Source organism: Castor canadensis, chromosome 1 (genome assembly GCF_047511655.1).
Source record: "Castor canadensis chromosome 1, mCasCan1.hap1v2, whole genome shotgun sequence".
In the NCBI taxonomy this organism is placed as follows: Eukaryota; Metazoa; Chordata; class Mammalia; order Rodentia; family Castoridae; genus Castor; species Castor canadensis.
Window position 1 is genome coordinate 12,111,919 of NC_133386.1, and position 23,207 is coordinate 12,135,125.

The 23,207-nt window shown below is 35.1% G+C and overlaps 1 protein-coding gene across 7 annotated transcripts in view; it reads right to left on the bottom strand.

Annotated features, from left to right (window-relative positions):
* Scaf8 (SR-related CTD associated factor 8) overlaps positions 1–23,207 on the bottom strand; it is a 182,512-nt gene that overhangs the window by 98,032 nt on the left and 61,273 nt on the right. For 4 of the 7 annotated variants that reach the window (XR_012447396.1, XR_012447398.1, XM_074071881.1 and 1 more), the window contains exons 16-21: positions 21,286–21,442; positions 18,994–19,127; positions 17,105–17,249; positions 14,224–14,292; positions 10,920–11,138; positions 8,792–10,268 (exon numbers count right to left, since the gene is read on the bottom strand). Coding sequence is in view for 5 of the 7 variants with exons in the window: in XM_074071881.1 (XP_073927982.1) it covers positions 8,806–10,268; positions 10,920–11,138; positions 14,224–14,292; positions 17,105–17,249; positions 18,994–19,127; positions 21,286–21,442 (2,187 nt within the window). In the remaining 2 variants the exon portion in view is untranslated. Of the gene's footprint in view, positions 1–8,145; positions 10,269–10,919; positions 11,139–14,223; positions 14,293–17,104; positions 17,250–18,993; positions 19,128–21,285; positions 21,443–23,207 lie in introns of those variants that run through there. The other 3 variants (XM_074071874.1, XM_074071897.1, XM_074071904.1) reach the window with 1 other exon arrangement.

The following is a 23,207-nucleotide window of genomic DNA, read 5'->3' on the forward strand; positions in this document are numbered from 1 at the left end:
AAGGTGGTTCTATTTAATGCCAAAAAACATCTCCCTTTAGAAGTCGGGTGTCTTTATGTTTGTCTTTGGTGGTGCTGGGAACTGAACTCAGGTCTTTGTGCATATTAGACAAGTGCTGTATCACCGAGTTACACTCCCAACCATTAATTTCTAATGGAAGAATAATTCACAATAACTAGATTATCACACAGGAGAACTAGAGTTTAAGACCAGACTGGGTAAAAAGTTAGTGAGACCCTGATCTCAACCAACAAGCTGGGTGTTGTAGTACATACCTTTCCTCCCAGATATGTGGAAATCCTAAATAGGAAGATGGAGGTCCAGGCTAGCACCAGCAAAAATGTGAGAACTTTTTGATAGATAAAGTTCTCGAAAGATAAGCAAAAAGAGCTAGAGGTGTGGCTCAATTGGTAGAGTACTTGCCTAGGAAACGAGACCTAGTTCAAAGTCCAGAACCACTAAAAAAAAAAAAGAATGTGTATTATACATAAAAGGGGTAGGCAGATCCTGTTGAATGGTTTTATTTTAAGGATTTAAATTGAATGGTTGTCAGCCCTCAAAGTAATTTTAAGATAGAGGTGTATAAAGATGTGTTTTGCTAATCTACAATGTGCCTAATCCTCCTACTCTGCAAGTTTTAAGGTGTTCAGGTCAATTTACTCAGATCTTAAAACAGTTACACAATTTAGTCATAAGCTCTTACAGGCTGAACTGTTTATCCTCAAATTACATGTTGGAGTTGTAATTCCCAGTAGCTCAGACCTTCTAAAGAAAATCTGGACAGAGACACACACTGAGGCAAGATGACGTGAAGACCCTTGAAGGAATACGGTCATGAGACGAGGAGGGCTGATACTGGAGTGAGGCATCCTACAAGCCAAGAATACCAAGGACTGCTGAGACTGCCAGAGGTTTGTAAGAGGCAAGGAAGGATTCTTCACACAGCCTTCAGAGACAGCGAGGCTTTGCTGACAACTTCATTTCCAACTTCTAGCCTCTGAAACTGTGAGAGAGTAGTTTTTGGTTGCCGTAAGCTACCCGGTTTTTGGTATGTTGTTGTAAGTTCCAGGAAAGCAATTCCACAGATAATATATTAACAGCTACCTTTCTAAAAGAGCAATCCCTGAAAGTAAGGCACAGCTTTAGAGTCAGCAAAACGTGGGCGAGAATACATGTGCAAATCAAGAGCTCTGTCATCTGTGAGAAATTAGTAAAGCCTACATGAAAATAAAAAAATGCTGCAGAGTACCTACTGCATCTGAAGATGTCAGACTCACTACCCAAGACCTTTCCTCCTTGTGAGCTTGATAAGCTTTGCCATTTGGAAACCTAAGTCCTTACCTCTGGTCTAACCACACTGATAATAAATTCTACCCTCTCCTATCAAAAGGGCTCAAAACAATTTCAACTGCCACAGAAGGAAATGGTCAAACCTTAAACAGTAGCTGTCCTTTACATTTTCAAAGATTATTTTAATACAAGTCTTCTGATTTTACTAATACCCTAGTTAACGGATAAACTGATCCTAATAGCAAACATCTTTTATCAAAAAGTACTTGCTCATGCGTAAGAGCATTTTAGTTTATGTAATAAACAAAGGCAGAATAATTATCTTTACAGGATTAGTAGAAATGTAAGTGTACCCCACATTTGATGAGGTGTGGCTCAGGCTAACGTTCAGTCACTGTTTCAAGTACTCTAGAGAAAGGAATCAAAGACCAGCATCATGACATGCTCTATAGAGTAAGCCTTATACAAATCTAAGTTTTGTGACATGAATATGAAGAAAACCAAGTATCAGGTTTCATATTCTAATAAGATAAAAAACTGCTAATTAACTACTACCACTGGGGTCAAAGGCTAGCCTCTAAATGCTTCATATGAATTCAAGAGGTGAATAAACAAGTGAACATAATATTCCTAAAATAGTTTTCTACACAAGAAACAGTACTAAGTTTTGATTGTACATAAAGTGTATAAAATGCAAAGTTTTACAAAGGAGCTGCTAAAACCACATCCTACAATATGAATATGCAAGCAGTTGCTGGCTCTGCTTTACAAGGCACTGTAAAGGGTAAAAGAGGCTTGAAATTCTGTTTGTGGGGAAAAAGTGTTTTCAAAAAAAAAAAATCTCTAATTTAACATAAACATAACATAAACCTGATCTAAAATACTGAGTTACTGAGAAAGTTTAAAAAAAAAAAAAGATGCCAAAGGTAAACCTTTAAAAAAATGATCAAAATAGAAATAGAATCTGGAGTATCTAACCAGTGGAAAACAAGGTAATACAATGTAGGTTTGTAACAGGGAAAACAGAACTTTTAGCTGGTAACTGCGACCATAATTTGCAAGCCTGAACAGTTTAAGTTCATGTTTTCTGCACATATTTTTGCCTTTCTAAGAGAAAGGATTTTGTCACAAGAGGCACTTTCTGAGCTGGAACACATTAATTTTTGAATCTTATACAACAGAGTTTCAATCTTTGCTCAACTATCTGTAAGTTATGACACTTAAATCAGTGACTTAGGTTTCCTTTAAGCAAAACAGATGTTAAAGTAATAACTGACAGGATGGTCATGAAGATTATATTATACAATTATCCCATTCCCTGTCAAATAGTGTACGTCCACTAAATATCAGCTACTGCAATCTTTGATAATCAAAACTGCAATCCTCTCCATTAGCTGTGGAGATGAGTAACAGGCTCAACAACTTAGGTAAAGATAAGACACACATTTAGCAACTGTAAACACCAGTTTTAAAACACCCGGGACAACACAGTCTGTGTTATCTTTAAGAATGTTCTAATAGTGTTAGTTTTTCCTGCTCTTCCTCTTAGTTTTGTTCTTTAGTTGGTCATTCATAAACAAGAAACATATTCCAAAAATCTAAGTTATGTAAATGCAGGACATGTCCTTAGAAATCACTAAGGAAAGGGGTACAGCAAACTACTTTCACTGTAAACAAAGTCAGCTGATAGCCCTTGCCTGGGATGACTAACCAAAAAAGAGCCAGGAGTGCCATGAGGAGGATTTGAAGGCCAATTCTGGGAAAGGCAGAAAAATAAAACTAACAGGGAAGATGGACAAAGAAGGGTACATATAATCAGCCCTATGTAGTTGTTGGTTCCACACATGTGGATTTAATCAACTTCAGATGAAAAACACTGGGAAAAACTGCACCTCACTGAGCATGTTCTTTTTTCCTTGTCACTATGCCCTGAACAATATATTACAAACAACTTTACATGTCACTTATACTGTATTAGGCATTTTAAGTAATCTAGAGATGACTTAACGTAGATGGGAGGATGTACTTAACTTACATGCAAATACTATGCTATTTTCTATGAGGGACTGGACAGTTGCAGATTTTGGTACCCAAGAATATTGTTCTGGGACCAATCCCTCACTGATACCAAGGGACAACTGTACACTCATTAAATCATCTACTGAGTGCTGTGCAAAATCACTGTTTTCTTCAAGAAGCATCTAACGTCTTTTACACATTATGAAACTAATCCATTTCTCCCACTTGATATACTATATATACTTATAAAATATTACATAGAATACTTGTTCTGTAACTTAAATAATCTTTAAAACAAGGCAGAGTAATTCAAAGTGTACACATGGGATGAAGAGTCACTGAAAAAGGAGGGAATTAGTAGAAGAACAATGTCTTAGCAAAGATCCCACCCAAATAAACCAATGACTTGCATTTTTTATTTTGTTGGTACTAGGGTTTGAACTCAGGACCTTGCACTTGCAACTGTAGGTGCTCTACAATATGAACCATGCTCCCAAGCCTTTTTGCTTTAGCTGTTTTTCAGAGAGGGTCCAGTGTTTTTGCCAGAAGCCGGCCTCAGAGCAGGATTTTATATACCTAAGGCCTGCTGCACAGCTGAGACCAGGTATGTACCACCACACCTGGCTTACTGACTGACACAGGATCGCTCTCTAACTTTTTGCTCAGGCATTTGTTCAAATGGACATCTGCCTGGTTTCTGCCTCCAAGTAGTTGGGATTATAAGGGTAAGTTGTGGTGCTCAGTCTGCGTTAAGTTTTGAATGTGCAACTTACATCTCAGAAGTCTTTATTAACACTACTACTAGCCCCTGATAAGTTTAACACAACTTTGTCACTCAAATTCTATTATTAATTATCTGGTATCAAATAAATTTTTCTTGGAGATATCCTGTTTAAAAAGGTCCACTTGAGTCAGAAATACTAACTACAAAACTACCTTACAAGCTTTGTCTCCATCCCTTTCTTGTAACAGTTCACTTTTAAAGTTTGAATTTAAACTATGAGATGACTTCTCTATTTTTATTCATCCTCTAACACCAAATGTCACAACTGATTGTGTTACTTTCTTTATCATTAGAACTAGTTCTATAAAATGAAAATAATTTAAAAAATTTAAGAGTCTTAAATACATGGTATAAAGATTTACAAATCTTAAGTGTATGGTATAATAAAGATTTACTTATTTTAATTAAAATGGAAGTTATGTGAGGATTTAAAAAAACAAATGTACCCAGGCAGGTATAGGTATAATTTATACATAAGTATTATCTCAGAAGATCCCTTATTGAGAAATGTAATGACATCCACCATTATAGTTTTCAGAGTTCCACAGAGAGCAAATTTCAAATTGCTTTCAATACATGTAAGTCTCTATTCAAAGTATGACCCTCACACACACCAAAAGCAAAATGATTCATTTTAATTTCTAGCTTCAAAAATTTTTGTTGCATCAAATTATCTTGTTTTTAAACCTCTGTGAAAAATTACAATGACCATGATTTTTTCAGAAATGAAAAAAAAAGCTTTAATGCCTCTAATTTAAATTATAGCTTAGAAGATGTTTTATATAAGTAAAACAATAGCAAAAACAATTAAGGAAACATTTATAATTTTCTGCCACACTACAGTATCTATGATTACTTAAAATAGTTGTGTTCTGTTTTGCCTATATTAAAAATGAATGTACAGATTCTGTGCTTTTCCCTCCTGTATTAAAATATTTTTAAAGAAAATATTAATATTTTTCATTCAAAATTAAAAGGTATTGAAACATTTCATTAATATAGCACCCAGTAAATAATATCCCACACTAACATGAAGGCACACAGTTTTAACAAAATTATTTTTAATTGAATCTAAAATTTCCTTATTCATTAAAAGCTGTGCCTATCTATATACAGTGAGGAAAAACATCAAAATATTCTCTGTATCACCTAATATGAGTCTGTATGAAAACTTAAGTGGGCAGAAAATTTATTCAAATTCATTGAATAACAGTAATATACCTCTCATCGAACTGAATGTCTATTTCAATAATAAATCTTATATATTGATTCTCTGACCCTTTGTAATTTTCAGCATCTCTGAATTAAAATATTTTACAATCATTAGGGAAGCATTTTCTATTTCTGAACAGTACATCTTAAAATTAATGGCATCTCATATCCAATGAAATACAGTGTTTACAAAATAAACCATGTTCTTCAAATTAAAAAATTTGAATTTGTTTTTTCCTTTTAAAATACAACAATACTGTCCCTTGCCAGGAAACAATCTTTTTTGGGTGGAATTGGGGTTTGAACTCAGGGCTTTTTGCTTACAAAGCAGGTGCTCTATTGCTTGAGCCACACCTCCAGTCCATTTTTGCTGCGGTTACTTTGGAGATGGGGTTTTGCTAACTATTTCTCTGGGCAGGACTTGAACTGCAACCTTCCCAATCTCAGTCTCCCAATTATCTAAGATTACAGGTGTGAGCCATCAGTGCCTGGTAAATATGATGTTTTATATAAGGGAAAGATAGCGAATAAATTTAATGAAGCAATGAAAATCATAGGACAAGGAGCTGTTTTAGTAAAATAATATATTAAATAATTGATTATACCAATGCAAAAAGTTACTTCTAGAGTTTTAAATGAGTAATTTCAAACTATTTCTATCTTCCAATACTTCAAAAGTATTTATCAACACTACACTGAAATAAAACTAGAATAGAGCATCCTACCTAGAACATGAAGCAAAAAAGGCTACTTAGTTGTAAAATAAGTTTCTATTTACAGTATAAATTATCAAGTACTGTATAAACACTGATGCTAAGAACAGAAGCCCATGAAATGTTTAGACATTTACAAAAAAATCAGCACGTTCTCACATCACACATTAAAACCCTATGTGGGGTTGTAGGTGTAGCTCAGTGTTACAGAGTACTTGCTTGGCAAGCATAAGGCCCTGCATTCAATCCCCACCAACAAACAAAACAAAAAGCACTATTTTCAGTATCTAATGTAGTTACTGCCTGCAGCACCTCAAACCACTGTATGAAAGGAGGTATGCTACTCTTTTTGCATTTTTAATTGTTGTCATTCTAATGATAGAACTGTGAACAAAAGCATCGAAAGCATGGTAGGTTCTAGGCTAAACTTAATGAAGTAAATCAGTCAATTTTTTTATCCTGAATTTTTTAAATGATGAATGTAAGTTATCAGGTTAGGAAATTTAGTAAGAGAATGAATAAATGCCTTTCACTTAAATACTATATAACAAAACAAGAACAAAGTAACAACAAGCACATAATTTCTACTTAGCTATCTTGAAAGTATCATTGTACATTTTCAAGATGGATTTCAGTACAGACAACTTTTACCTTCTACAACCTTCAAACCAGTGAGACACTTGTATTTATTTTGTTTTCAAGTACCCACATGAATGTCCAACAGTTATGAAAAGCTTGGGATCAAAAATCACTAGAAAGTCTTATATATATATATATATTTTTATTGCTACTTAATCCAAGTGACAAGTCACTTGAATTTTAATCATAGTAAAATGCAACTAAAGTTTTTTGAGAGAAATTTTAGTCCATATTATTTCCTTAAGCACAAGGCCAATTTTTCCTGAACATTAAAACTTTGTACCAATGTTGCAATTTTTCCTTATTAAGGAAAAGACGTGAAACCAACTCAAATTACTGACTGAATTACCTAGGAAATAAAACACCATTTAAACCTTTCTACTGTCACCTGCTTTTCCAAATAACAGAATAAATAATGTACTATCTACTTCTATTCAGACCTTGTAAAGAAGAGACTTTATTTTTCGGCCAAGAATCTAGAAGTTCCTACACTTTCCTAGGTCAGTGAAGGTAAGCAAAATCAATCCTATTTTATATGGCTGGTGTGCTATCTTATTTTTGGAGATTTGACAAACATAGCTAAGGAATTTTAGATAGAGTAAATGATGAATAGTTGGAAATGCATAGTAAAGAAAATGACTGTTCATAGAACCAAATGAAAGCCTTCCATTAGAAACCAAAACGCACCAATGATTTTATATACGTATATGGAAAACCCAAAAGAAAAACAGCAAATAAATAAAACTTAAAGGCAAAAACAAACAAGGAACCAACCCCAAATTATTCTCTTCAGTTTACCTCAGACGCTATTCTGAACAAGTGTTTCCCAGAACTTAAGAAACACACTAGTGACACTTTGTTCCTGGTATACAAACTACTATCTTTAAGTCCATCAACACCAATATCCATTTTATGCAATTAAAAAATCCATGTCAGGAACATGAACTAGTAAGTTTTCCAGTGCTAGTTCTATGCAAAATAGCAAATATAGTGTGAACAAAGCAATGCAAGCATTTACATGAAATTTGGCTCCATGCTAAATCTGGCTTCATGCTAAACTGTATTTAAAAAAAGAACTACCAACCTGCCAATGTATTTCTTTACAATAGTTCTTATTTTACCTTCATCAAGATTAAGAGCTAAGTATAAGCAATATTCATTTGCCAAATTTTTCTAATCTTTTTGTCAGGTTTTAAAAAATATTTTATAACCTAAACTTTTTTTAACTTTCTATTTTTCTCGGTATGTGCATGGAGATAGACATACAGAGAAACAAAAACTTCATGACTTACACAACAGACACACACGGTATTATATACATGCTAATGAGACAGCATGATTTGCATATCCAAGTACATGCTTGTATCACCACAGCTCTTCACTGCTGTTATGAGAGTAACAGAGAACTGTCACAACTAAGCACATGCTACTTATGATTCATGGTTTTAAGAATTTGTAGGTTGAAAAAATACAATTCCTAGAACACTGTTATCAAACAAGTAAGTTTTATTGGCATCTAAAAACAAAATTCACCCAACATTGAAACGTACTTTAATATTTATGTTGTTTGCTTTTTTCTTTTTTACTCACTGCAGTATGAGGAACAAATCACACACACTTACTTTGGAGTAACAGAGACCATAGTGTAGATTTTACAAAATCACTTTTTAAAATCTCTGTCTTATGCTCCTCAAGTAGCTAGAGCCAGTCTTTGCATAAAATATCACAGCTTTGTCTATTACCTTAAAATTCTGCAGCAGCCTAGAGATATGGATAAGATATACCACCACTTGCTAATTTGAAATATATCTATTACCATATCCAACCTAATGATAGTTATCTAAAAAATTCTTTCTTCCATAGGAAGTCTCTGACAAGCTGTTATTCATTTCCTTGACGTAAAAGAATCTGGGGGCAACATTTATATTTTATCAGAAAAATAAAAAAATGTTTACCTACCATGTTCATATTAAGAACAATGTCTATACAAGTCAGTTGTACAATTATTTTAAGAGAAAGGTGAACATGAACATCAGATTAACTTAATTCTGGCAGACAAAAGTGAACAACTATGGTCCAGTCAGCCATTAATCTATTACAGAGAGATGACAACTTTACAAAAGGTATCTTTTACCTACTGAGCGATGATTATGTCCCCTCAGTTTCTGTGCTTTCTACCACCACTGGTTCACTTTCTATATCAGCAACTGTGTCAGTCTTCTCCTTGCTTATCTCACTTGAAGATGTCAGTTTTTCATAGAGTTCAGGATCATTCTGCACTGGCAAAGGCGGTGGCTGAGCATGTCTCTCTGTATTTTCACCATTAACCTGAGGCACATTATCACCTTTTCTTTGAGAAGTGGCCCCTTCAAAATAATCAAAAACCCGAGTATGGGGAGGAGGGACCCAAGTGTTTTGAATTCTTTCACGTCCAAGACGATTTCCATTTATTTCTCTGCAGAAATCAAAATCTCTGTCGTCCCTATCCCTCTGCCTCTCCCAGGGTCTTCTTCGGTCATCAAAATCTCTGTGAACTTCTTGTCCAAATCCTCTGTTCCACGGACCACTTCTAGGATCAAATCGATAGTTTCCAGCTCGAAATCTACCTCTTTCTTCATGTAAGCCTTTTGGACCACCATAGACAGGTAGAACCCGATGTTCTCTCTCATCAAAATCACCTCTATGCCCCCAGGGCTTCTCTGGAGTAAAGCCGAAGTGGTCTCTTCGACCAAGATGATGATCAATACCTGGCCTCACAAGATTCTCTCTCATATCTACAGGAGGTCTTCCAAAATGATCCCTACCATCTAGTGGAGGCCTCCCAGGACCTTCTCTTGGATCTATAGGCCGTCCAACCACATCCCTAACATCCACTGGGGGAGGTCTGCTAATGCCCTCCCTGGTTTCTATAGGAGGAAACCGGTAATCTCTATCTCCCTCCTGTTGGATGTTATCATTTCCAAGTGGTATCCTTTTGTCTGGGTTGGTAACATTGTCTACACTTTGTCTTCCAGGAGCTAGAAATGGTCTTTCTGGATGACTGAAAATATCTGCTGGAGGAAACGGTCCACGGGGTGGTGGATGAAGAGGTGAATCAAGTACCGATGGGGGAGGGATTCCCCGTTGGGGTGGAATTCCAGGCTGTATTAAAGGGAATCTTGGTCCAGGTGCCTGTGGTATCAGTCCTGGACGAATATCTAACATTGGCAATGCAGGCATCCTTTGATTAGGGATATTTAAAGGGGGTAAGTTTTGAGGTCCAGCTGGTGGCTGTGTTCCCAAAAGTCCAGAAGCATTTGTAACATTTGGTGGCTGTACTCCTACAAGTCCAGAATTATTAGGCATGTTTGGGGGTAGTACTCCCAAAAGTCCAGAACTACTGGAAACACTTGGTGGTTGTATTCCCAAAATTCCAGAGTGATTCAGAATATTTGGTGGTTGGGCTGCAATAATCCCAGAACTACTTGAAACATTAACTGGCCGAACCCCAAGAATTTCAGAATTACTTGATACATTTGGTCTTTGGACTCCCAGAATTACAGAATTGCTTGTAACATTAGGCGGCTGTCCTCCTAAAATTGCAGCGTTACTTGGAATATCATTTGGAATCACTAAAACAGAAAGAGGAGAAATAATCCAAAACCACAGTTATTCCAGAATGAAAAGGAAACAACATTTAAAAATTATTAATGCTACAGTTTCCAGTAATTAGTTAAAAAGCTATTTCTATTCTCTAAGGATCAACCTGCACTCTACAAAAAGTATACATTAAACTTAAAATCATGAATACTATGCAGAGTGAAATTTAAATATTAAAACTTAATATTGTAAGAGAGGTTAGGGAGGTAGTTCAGTGGTATAGCACTTGTCCAGCATACACAAGGCCTTGGGTTCAACACGCAGCTCCACCAGAAAACAAAAACAAACCCAAGTAGAGCTGTTAATAAAGTTTCTGGTAGAAGTTATTAACACCTATTAGTTATTCATTTTTATATCATTATAAATATATATTACGTACAATCTTATTTTGACAATACACTGAAGCAATATACTTTTAACCAAATAGGTCAAAAGGCATGGGGGAGGTGTTAATGGAAAGTTGTTGAAATCTATGTTACACAAGTTGGAGGACATAGTGATCTTTTTCAAAAAATTACAATGTTTCAACATTTGTGCACTGAACTGATTATAAACACAAGCCACCTCCAAAATAAGCTTTAATATAGTGAAATGTTTATGAGATTTAAGTTTTTTTTTTTCACCTGATCTGGTGTTTTCACCTGAAGAAATCTGGTGTTCTATAAGATGAGGTACTTTTTCTTCAGGTTCTGCTTGTTTAGTTGGAGGATTAAAAACATTTCCAGCTGGTAGAGTGGAAGTAGCAAGACTGCTGGCAACAGAACCGCCTGGTAAAACAAGGCTCCCAAATCCAACATCTTTCACAGTTTCTGGAGTCATGGACAATGGTGGTTGCACTAGAGCTATTTAAAATGGAGAAAAATGCATTTCAGTTTTCTGGGAGCTTAAGTATTTCACTAAATGGTTATCTGCATATTCCTCAACACTACTATAAAAACTAATGATCAAAGTGACTAAAGTCATCATGAAGAAGCTAAATTATATTGAGAAAGCTTTATTTTTTAAAAATAGGGAAAACCAACTATTTTAAGAAATATTTTCAATCAAAGTGTTTAGTAAAATAATAATTAGTAGTGAAGAATTAAGATCTAGCAGCACAAGAAATTAATTTACCAAGGATGCCAGGTAAGTGACTGGCAGAAAGGATTAGTACAGAGTGGGAAAATCTTCCCAATCTCCTTGAAATTATCATGTTCTAGGGTATTGACATACATTACCTTTTGTCAAATAAGCTGAGAAACTCTGATGAGAATAGGCAAAGTGGACTATACAAGTAAAACTATATACAAATAAAACTATGACATTCCATTTTTAAAAATTCATAGAAAAATCCCTAAGTGTATGTGTCATCTATGTTAAAAATGCAGAACTACAGGAATATAAAATGCATGACTCCAGTTTTTAGTCTAATTTATGTCACTTAGAATACTATTAAATCATACTTGGAGATTTACTACTATCACCTTTAGAATTACATGGACAAACTTAGCATGTAACAGAGCTGTGAAACAGGGACAAGACCACAAGATCATGAACAGGAAGTATGACACTGAGACAATGCAAGCATCTGAAGAGCATCAGAATTTCTTACTCTATTAACTGATGTCAGATTTTCCAAAATTAATAAACTAGGAATAACTGGGTGAGTGACAGGTCCAACATAAACCTCTGAGAATGGTGAATTCAGAAATGACTTCTGAATACTTTCTCTATTTTCAGAAATAAATAATTCTTCCTAACTATAAAAATGAAAAGATTCTAAAGCTACAAAAACATTAGGAGATATTTAGTATTTAATAAAAATATTAAAGAATATAAGGAAAACAGATTATATTTCTAAAAGTTAAGGTCCCTATTGCACATACTCTTTATAATAAAGGCCTTTTTGAGTTTAATATTTGAAACAGACTCGCCCAAGTTAATTAAGGTTTGTTCTGAAGCCTGGAGAATTGCTATAGATAAAAAGTAAAATATAAAGAAAAATGAATAAAAGGGCATGTTAAATGTTTCTGAAATGTCCAGCAGAAAAAGGAAATAGGAATCAGAAAATAAATGTCCATAGCTATTTACATTTCAGTTTTTGTATTCCTTTTGAAATGTCTATTCTGATAAGAAAATGTAGATGTCAAAACCAGGTAGGCTGAGGTACATATTCTATGAAAATGCTAAAAAAGCAGTGGTACAAGAAGCTGATGCCACTACAAGATGGAAATGATTTCAAGTGACCTTGGGTAACAGCGATTTGATTACATAGTTTTAGTGAACAAGTATTCTGAGGGCCAAGAAAACAGCAGAGAAACATTAGCTTCATCCAGAAGTCTTACTTTTGGTAATAACTTTAGTCTTACCACCTTAAGACAACTGTGACAGTATGCACATGTATTATAAGAGAATGAAAGTGAGTACTCCTGTTACTATTTTCAGTATGAGAAGAGGCAAACATAAAAGTCAAAGTAGCGGGGCTTAGCCTTTCTGAGAACCCTCCATTATGGGGGCTTTTCTTTTTGCTCTCTGCTTAATAAATATCTGCTCTTTTGCTCAAAAAACAAAGTAGCTTAAGCAAATGTAATGTATGTAATATATCTGTTACATAGGGTATATTCATATTTTTCCCAAAGTAGCTATTTTCTAGCACTGGCCACTAAAAATTACTTGACTCAATGAAATCCCAAGGGCAATCTGAGAATCTAGTCTCCAGAATGTGGTCTGTAAACACTACACCGCCCTTAGAGAAATGACAGATTCTCAGATTAGAGAAGACAGACATGACATCAGTTGGGGGACATAGTAGTCAAAAGCAGCATTAAAGATCTTCAATTTGAACTTCAAAAAGAACAATGAATGCAAACTGATTGGGAAGTAAAAAATTCATTAATCCATAAACACACACACAAAAAAAAAAGTGAAGAAAAAAGAAGGTGGCAAGAGTGGAAGGCAAGGGAGATGCAGAAGAGGAAAAGTAAGAGAAATCCTTCCCCCTCTTTAGATACTGGATACCAAAGGAATTACCCATAGAACTAACTCATCACTCTGAAAAATGGCAATTAAAGGCACAATTTAGCATTTACCCTGATTTTCCTGTATACTACTTCAAGGTAACTAGATACCATTAGCTGGTAAGAGAAAGTTTAAAAAAAAAAAACTGAGCGAAGAAATTATAGATTTAGAAAGAAATTATAGAATTAGTAACTAATGACAAATAGACTTAAGCAACAACACTTGATGAACTAAATCATCTTATAAAAACTTGAAAAGAATCATTTTAAATGACCAACTTCCTCTACCTGAATTCTCTGATCCATCTTAACAATGTTAAAAGTGGAACAAGAGAGCAAGCGTGAACCCTAATGTAACCTATGGATGGACTTTGGGTAATAATGGTATGTCAATGCAAGTTCATTACTGTAACTATGTACTGCTCTGAAGGGGAGGATAATAATGGGAAAGGCTGAGCAGGGGCAAGGGTATTTGGGAAATTTCTGTACTTTCTACTCAATTTTGCTATGAACCTAAATCTTCTCTAGAGTCTATTTTTAAAAAATGGAACAAAAAGACAATGCACATGGCTTCTGACGTATGTAATACCGAGTCTAAGGCACTTTGCTTGTCCTGAAGAATTATGAAATGGAAGATGGATTGGGGAAGACAGCTCTAGATGAAGACACTAATAAAGAAAGCAAAACAAAAAACACAAATGGGAGAACATTCTATGAATTCTGACTAAAGCCAAGTATAAAAAGACATTTTGAGGTAACTGAGCAAGTATGAATGAAGGACTGCCATGATATAGTTAATTTTTAGAAATTACCTAGCCAAATACATTTATTTAAAATATTCATAATAAAAAATTAACCACAATTCATGGGAATGAGAAGCAGGAGACTACCACTAGCAGAGACAAAGAAAATGCTGGAAGTAGAAACTCACATGTTGGTACCACTGGTGGAATTGCAGGGGGTGGTACAACAGGTGGGGGAACTGGAGGCGGCATGAAACCTAATGGAAAAACAAAACAAAAATAAAACAGCTTTAGAAAAATTACTTGTTTTATGTAGTTCATACATTGTAAGAATCTGTGTAAGTGCCACACTCACCCTGCACAATAAAGGGATTAAAAAAAAAAGACAAATTATTTGTTTTGAATCAAAGATTTCAATAGCTATAAATGAAATTCCACATTTCTTTTTGGAGACGGAGATCTAGTTATGTTGCCCAAACTACTTACGCTGAAGTGAAGGTGCTGCTTCAGCTTTCCTGAGTAGCTGGCACTACAGGTATGCACCCATACACCCAGTGAAACTCTACATCCTTAAAATGGCCTTTCCTTACCATGCCCTTATATTTGTGCACATATTTTCGATTTTAGAAATCTAAATGATTCATCCTATCTATTCAGAGGGAAGCACAGATAGGGTTGACAGTTCAGGGCAGCCCAGGCATAACCAACGCAAAAAGGGCTGGCAGAGAGGCTTGAGTGTTAGAGCACGTGCTTGGCAAGCACAAGGGCCTGAGTTCAACCCCCCCCCAGTAGCAGCCCTCAAAATGACTTTTATATATACCACCTTATTTGATCCCAAGTAAGGTAGGTAATGCAAACTACATTCTGCTCATTTATTTATTCAAGCTCTGAGGTACGCTCTATGGTACTGTAAAATCAAAGATTAATGCAAGCTAGGGAACCTGTTTATATTAGAACAATGACTGCCTAGCATGTGTGAGGACCCGAGTTCAATAACCAGTACTAACTCCACATATTCCCAAAAAAGAAAAAATGACTGCATAGAGTTCAAGCTGTGGATTACATTACAGGTAATAATATCATCTGTCAAACATGCTGTTGACCTACTAGATCAAAATATTTTCATTAACCTTGGGTAATATTATGATTTGAGCTCTGGAATAAATCTTCAATACTGGCTTTTTAAAAAATGATAAAGATCACATGATCAGGCTGAAGTACACTGGAGCACCACAGGGCAATGTGGTTCATCCCAGAGGGGGATGCAGCAGTAATGTAGGTGCTCCTCCAGGGAATGGGTGGCACAAGAGGGTTAGAGGTCATCAGGCAACCCCTGCAGGATTTGCCACCTTCCTCAAGGATTGCTGGTGCAAGGAGCAGATGCTGGTCATGCTGATCATCACTGCAGGCCTTGCTACAATCCTGTACCCATTTAGCCCCGACACCAAGTAAGCTCCCATGACCAAACAGGTCACACCTACAACTACCCAGTTATAGGTGCTCTTTAGATCACAGGAACATGCCTGGCATGATCAGGCACCCCAGGGCCACAGGGCCCAGCTGGGAGTAGCTGAAGAAATTGTGGGCATTTCTACTGACAGGGGAAGAGGCCCCTCCCTTGCAACCCCCAATAAAAATGTGAAAACAAAACCAAACAAATGATCAAACTATAAATATGTTTCTTTGCATTTTCAAACAGAGAGCATTAAGTTCAATCTGAAAACAGGGCTTAAAAATAAAGAATAAAGATAGGTGATTTTTCAATAAATGAATGATACAAAATGTAAAGTTGATGTGCTATAATTATTGAAATAATTATTTTAAAAATCTTGTGAATTAATATTTTATTTTCAAATCACAAATACAAAAATATTTGACAAAAGTAACTCTTCAATATTTAAAGTATGAAAAATACTATTTTTATTAAAATATTTCAATTTCAAAGTATGTATCAAATTACAATTTAAAAATTTGGTGTCAACTCTACAAATAAATTATAAACTATTCTCAGATGAGGAATTTAATTTTTATTCCTTTTTTGTTTGTTTCTTGAGATAGGGTCTCTCTATATGTAGTCCAGGCTAGCTTTGAACTTTCTAGTTTCCTACCTAGACCTCCCAAGTACTGGAGTTATACTGCCCAGCATACTTTAAAAAAATCATTTATTTATTGTTCGTTTATTTATTAAGTAGCAGTTAATTCTTTTACTGCTTTATTTTTCTTTTTCAATGAATGGTACATTCATTGTACAAAGGAGTTTCACTGTAACATTTCCATATATGCACAGGAAATGCATATGATAAATTCACTGCCTCTATTACTTTTTATTTTTGTTGACAGTTTTTAAGAACTCAGAACAATGACAAGAACTAAAATTATAGACAGTGAGCACTGGTGGCTCATGCCTGTAATCTTAGTTATTTGGGAGGCTGGGATCAGGAAGATGGAGGTGAGGCCAGCCTGGGTAAAATTTTCAAGAGACCCCATCTCAGTCAACAGGTGGGCAAGTTGGTACATGTCTGTCATCCCAATTATATATAGTTAATTGTTAAGATGTGTATTTAAGTAATTCGTACTTTTTAACACCTAGGTTAAAGCACTGCCCAGGGAACTCTTTATCAACAATTTATAAGATTAAAAAAAAAACCTATCCAAAATAGCATTTTAAAATAATGACTTCAATATAATAAAGGCAATTTTTAGGAAGGACATTTTGAAGAATTCAATATAAACCTTCTGAGGAAAGGTTGATAATTATTGCTAACTTTTATCTAAAAAAATTCAACACGAATTTTACATTAAGTATAATGATTTTCAATGATTGCAAAGGAATTTGGTTTCTTCATTCTGAGAACAAACTAGCAATGAATTTCTTCAGCCCCACCATGGACCAAATGGAACAAAAACTCTAGAGGCTAAGCCCAGGAATCTGCTTAAATAAGCCGTGTAAGTGGTTCTGATGTATGCCAAGGTCTGAGAACCACTGCTCTATGGCATTTAAAAGTGGAAAAACAACAGCTTTAGTGATATTCTAAACAGAGTTCAAATAATGAGATGAAAATTCCTTACCAGGAGGTGGCTGTGAAGGGTTAAAACTTGCTCGCAGAAAAGGAGGTGGAGGGATTGGACTGAATCCAGGGGGAGGAACTGGCATCGACACAGGAAATGCTGGCGGGACTAAACTAACTGTAGGCACCGCTGGTGCTACTGGAATCTTTTGTAGATAGAAAAAAGTCTATCAAACAATTTAGTCACAGCAATGATCACATCTTATAATGACTAGCAGTAAATTATATCTTTTTTTAAAAAACAAAGTAGCAAAAATCATTACATTAAGCCTTCCCCCCATCTTGAATAGCAGTGAGTGAACCTATTTAAGGATAAAATCAAGGCATTATTCAACAAATAGTTACTTGGAGATTATAAAGTTCTTCTTAAATTCAAATGATGTGAATTCATAACCATCTTGTTGAATTTTCAACTGCCATCTCCTACTAAGCTTAATAATACCTATGTGTGTAGTATCATCATTAGGAAGAAATGTCACTAAAAGTTTCAGAATGGATCAAATGCCTCACAAATTTTCTAATGTCAGCATAAATATCTTCTCTCATTCTAGGTTCAAAAAGTCTCAAATATTAATCTATAGTATACCTTCATTTGTCTCAACTTTCCAGTATATTAACTGTCCATTCAACTGTCTTTTAAATGTCTCAACTTTGTTGTTAAAAGGCACTTCAAACTTAACATGTTCAAAACAAATGAAGTCCAACTGTCTTTCCCAAAAGGACTCTTCCTACAGTCTTTTCTATTCTTAGACATGTTAACTCCATCTTTTCTAATTTCTGAGACCCTTTAGTTTTTCTTAAAACTCCAAATCTAATACTGTAGGAATTCTCACTTGTTGTACCTTCAAAATACATCTAGTATCTACCACTTCTCATTTGCTAGCGGTCTTTTCTCTGTGTCACCATCTCTTTCAACCTACTGCTACAATTACTTTTTAACTGGATTCTGTTTTTATCAATGCTCATGATAGCTGCCCATGCAATCCTTTAAAGCTGTTGAATCAGGGTCAAATCATTCCTCTGATCAAGATCTTTGAATGGCTCATTTTATTCAGAATGTATACCTAAGTCCATAAGGAGGTTTATCTTCAACTAACCTCCTTCTCACTGGCTTTACTTTAGCTCATTGTAGTTGCTCTACTCCTGGGATATACCAAGCATGTTCCTGACACAGGGCCTTCTCATTGGTTTTACCTCTACCTGGCATTCTCTTCTTCAGATGTCAACACTTAATTCTCACAGCATCTTTCTGTTGTTACTCAAATGCCACATTCTCAATTAGGTCTACCTTGGTCATTGTTTTAAAAATTCCAAGTACCTAACAGATACTCCAGATCAATCTTACACTACTCAGTTTCCCTTTCATAGGATCTCATCCTATTATTTTACATTTCCTGTCTCCCCTATCGAAAATGAAAGCTCCACTAAGGCAGGAATTTGAGTTTTGACCTAATGTATCGCTAACCTCAGGGATCCTAGAACTGTGCATGTCTCAGAACTGGCATTCAAAAACTACTTGTTCAATAAACAAAGATGTTGAAATATAAAACCATTTTTAAAATTTTTTCAAAAACTATTTGACTAAACCCACTGAAATAACTTGTTCTATTAATTTATCAGAAAAATGTAAATCTAAAGAAAATCAAGAAAGTTTAAGGAAACAATACGTCCACATTTACCTTTGCTTTAATAAAGGTCATGTGTTTATTATCACAACAATACTACAGCAACTGCAGAAGGTCTTAATAAAAGAGGTTTAAAATAAAAATTATTTGCCTAGTACTACTGACAAATACTTGTTCTAACTTGACAATTTGCTTCAAGTTTTATACGTAAGTCAAAACAGATTGGTGAAACAGCATACTTGTGAAAATACCACCCAGTACTAACCTGCAACATGGCAACAGGTGGAGGGAAAACCTCTGCCTGGGTTGTGACCACTGTCTCCTTTTCAACTGGAGTTGGACTCTGTGTTGTCTGGACTGTCTCTTTGATAGGTTCTGAACTTTTCACAGTTTCCCATTCTAAACAAAGTATTTGAAATTGATTTCCTTTGGATAGTGCAATTTTTCAGGTTCTCCTATGTAGACATTAATTTCACATCTAAATCCTTCATCTACCTTGGCAAATCTTTAAGAAATCCACAACACTGATGCTACCCTAAATGTTTGCCCAGACAGATCTGATTGAGATACTAAGGAGTCTAAAGAGCACAACACAAGAAATGAATGAAAGGCCCTAAAATACTTAGTCTTAAAAAAGAACGTTTAGAAGAGCTATAATAGAAATTATCTCAAAGGCTAATATGAGGAACCCACCTTATTCTGTATTTTATAGCAAGGTACAATAAGGAAAGACCAATGAAGAAAATTATGCTGAAATACATCTATAAAAAGCAGAACAGTGGTTCTCCATCTCAAGAATAAAGATCAAATAAAACTAAAAAGACTTTTCACCTCTGTACCTCTCTGCCTTCATCTCTTCCACATTCCTTACTTTGCTTAAGCTATAATACTGTTTCTACAATTTTGAATACAGACTTTCTGCTCCCTCTGTATGGAATATTCTTTCCCCAGATGAATTCATATCTCACCTCTTCAAACATACTTTCTCCAAGACTTACATCTAATTAAACACTGTAATACCTTTCTCATATTGCTCATCTCCCTTCCCTTTTCCTTTGATAAATTTTCAACACAGAAATCCTATACAGTTTGTATAATTTATTAACTATTGCTTTCTAATAGAACTTTTTCTATTTTAAGTATTACAGTCTTTGTGGGGTACATGCTGTTGTAACTATACAATTGCTATCGCAAAAAAATAAGTCATATAAAATAAGTAAACAAGTGAGTGCGGCTATATTTCAATAAAACTATTTCTGCAGAACAGGATACTGGCAGAAATAGGTCCATGGTTGTCCACTCCTGTGCTCCACTACAAGAATAATTTTTGCTTTTACTCTCTCTGCCTTAATTCCGGTTCCTACAATTAGTCCTGGCACACACGAGGAACTAAAATATTTACTGAAAGAAAGAACATCCTGAAGAAAAATCCATAGGAGTGTTGACGGGAAGAAACATTTTCTTTTTTTTTAAAATTTTGGTATTGGTGGTGGTGCTGAGGATTGAACCCAGGACCCAGGGCTTCAAATGTGCTAAGTACATGTTCAGCCACTGAGCTGCATTCCCAGTCCAAAGAACGTAAGTGTGAAAATATTTTCATTGGTCTGAAAACTAAAATATTCTGAAAATTAGCTAATTTTGATGAAAGCTAAGATGTAAAGAAATACAATCTATATCATATTTCAGTTCTTTTCCAAATACCAACGGTATTGTTTTCTTCTAATATAACTGCTAATCAACTTGTGAATTTATTGTTTTTTAATTTTTATTTTATTCATATGTGCATACAATGTTTGGGTCATTTCTCCCCGCTTCCCCCCGCCCCACCTCCCCCATCCCCTCTTACCCCTTGCTACCTGGCAGAAACTATTTTGCCCTTATCTCTAATTTTGTTGAAGAGAGGAGTATAAGCAGTAATAGGAAGGACCAAGGGTTTTTGCTAGTTGAGATAAGGATAGCTATAGAGGGAGTTGACATGCATTGATTTCCTGTACATGTGTGTTACCTTCTGAGTTAATTCTTCTCAAACTAACCATTTCTCATCAACTTGTGAATTTATACCCGTAATCTTTAAACTTAAGGGTGGCTTTTCTAAAACAGCAGGTCAGATGATCATTTGGTTGTGGATATCCTAAAAGGCATTCTAGAAAGTTTTGTTACAGATTACAGAGCACAAACCTGAACTAGAGCACCCTGCACGAACTCTGTCTCCTGTCATTCACAACACATGTGCTACTCAAAAGGAAAGTATCTTCAAGAAGTTTATCAAGCCCTTACACTTCCCACTTACACTCAAGGAATTAAAATATGTAGTTAATAAGCCTTGATGGCACACAGCTCTCTTTTAAATGGCATGAAAAAATTGCTACATTTATATATTTCTAGTCCACACTATGTAAATTATATCTTAACACCTATGAAACAAAACAGTAGTGTTTCTTTTCCTTTGATTTGAATCTAGGAAATAAACACCGTTCAGTCTATCATCCCAAACTCATTTCAATTACAGCCATCTATACATGTTTTATAAATAATAAAATGACCTTAAGGTTCTTACCAGCATCTACAGTTTCCTGGTCAATCATGCCTCCTTCTGCAAAACCATCCAAGTCATCCACTTTAACTTTTTCCCATGGTATATATGTAACTCCAAGATCCACGTCCCAGAATTGCTTGTATTCCGTTTTTACACCTTTGTTTAAAGCCCAAGCAATCTGTTGGGAGTAGAGACAGGAAAAAAGAAAGTTTACATGCATACTGTAATAATAATGTAAAAAGTTCAAAATTCTTACTGTAACTCTAAAATGACACACTTCCAAAGATAATCTGAATCTAGTGTTACCATAAAATTGTCAATTTACATGAGTAATAATTAAAATAGCTATTGTGATTTACACAAAACCTTGTACACCAGGAAAAAGATAAGCAATACTTGAACTTACACAGAGAAACTCTTTGCCACGAAATGATAAAAGACAGGCATACATTAACTCCCCTGAAAATTGGTGAAGTTTTTAATTCAGTTGCAGAAACTGAAAGTATACATTCTCTCAAAATAGCAGAAACTGAATTAATCACAGGAAGTAATGGAAAATACTTAATATTTTTCAACTTAAAGACCAAGAGGAAAATAATTGTTATAGACAATCTCTTCAAGGGCCTGGCTTATATAAGGAAAGATGTGATAAAGAAATTAATAATGTAATCAGGAACTGTAATTATGAAGTATTGGGAGGAAAAGTAAGTAAAGACAAACTTGTAAACATGAAAAATTTCTACTCTGTTGTTTGCAGGTAAATGGATGGAACTGGAGAACATCACCTTAAGTGAAGTTAGCCAGGTTCAAAAGGCCAAAGGCCACATGCTTTCTCTCACATGTGGAATATAGGTCCAATACAATGAGTAATACTATGAAAAACAGGTCACGCTTAAGGGAGGTCACTAACGGCAGAAGAAGGGCAAAAGAAGGAAGTTAAGAAGGTGAATATGGTTGATGTACTTTCTATACAAGAATGAATATAGAATTTTGAAATCTGTTGAAATCACCAGGAGAAGAGGACTAAGTTGGAAAGGAGAGCAATAAAGGGAATGAACCAATTTGGGTTATAATACACATATACAGGGAAATATCACAATGAAACTCCGTGTGTATGCTATCTTATAAAAACAAAAATGTCTTTTTTTCAAAAACAGAGAACTGGAAGGTAAAACAGGTCCTGTCTGGGTTTTGGCACCAGGGGGAAGGGGGGATATAAAGAAAGGGTGTTGGGGGGTAAGTATGGTGGAAATATTATGTACTAATGTATGGAAATGGAAAAATGAGACCTGTTTATACTATTCCATGAATGAGGATAAGTGAGAATGATGGAGGGGGTGAATTTAACTAAACACATACTGCAAGTTCTTTTGTAAATGTCACAATGTACCATTAGTACAATTAAAAAAAAAAAAAAAGGTCCAGTCATAAAATACTGCCCTAATTGACTTAGATAATTGTATAAATGATCAAATAAATTTCATTAAAATTTTTGGATACTAGGGTTATTTTACACCTATATCTAATTCTGTAACTCAACAATAAAGAAACATTTAAGTTTCTGATAAGGTCTGTCTATAAGAGTAAAAAAAGATCAGACTTAAGTGTTTTTTTTTTTTTTTTGTGGTACTGGGTCTTGAACTCAGGGTTTACACCTTGAGCCAATTCATCAGCCCTTTTTGTGAAGGGTTTTTTAGAGATAGAAGCTCTTGAACTATTTGCCCATGCTGGATTCAAATCATGATCCTCCTGATCTCTGCCTTCTGAGTTGCTAGGATTACAGGAGTGAGCCACCAGTGCCCAGCCAAGGCTGAAAATTTAACTCACTGATATAGCATGTGTTTAGTGTGCTCAAGAAACCACCATGCGCCCAAAAAAGGAAAGAGAAAGAAAATGTAACGTAGGAGAATTCTAATAATGCAATTAAAGAAGAGCATGTGGAC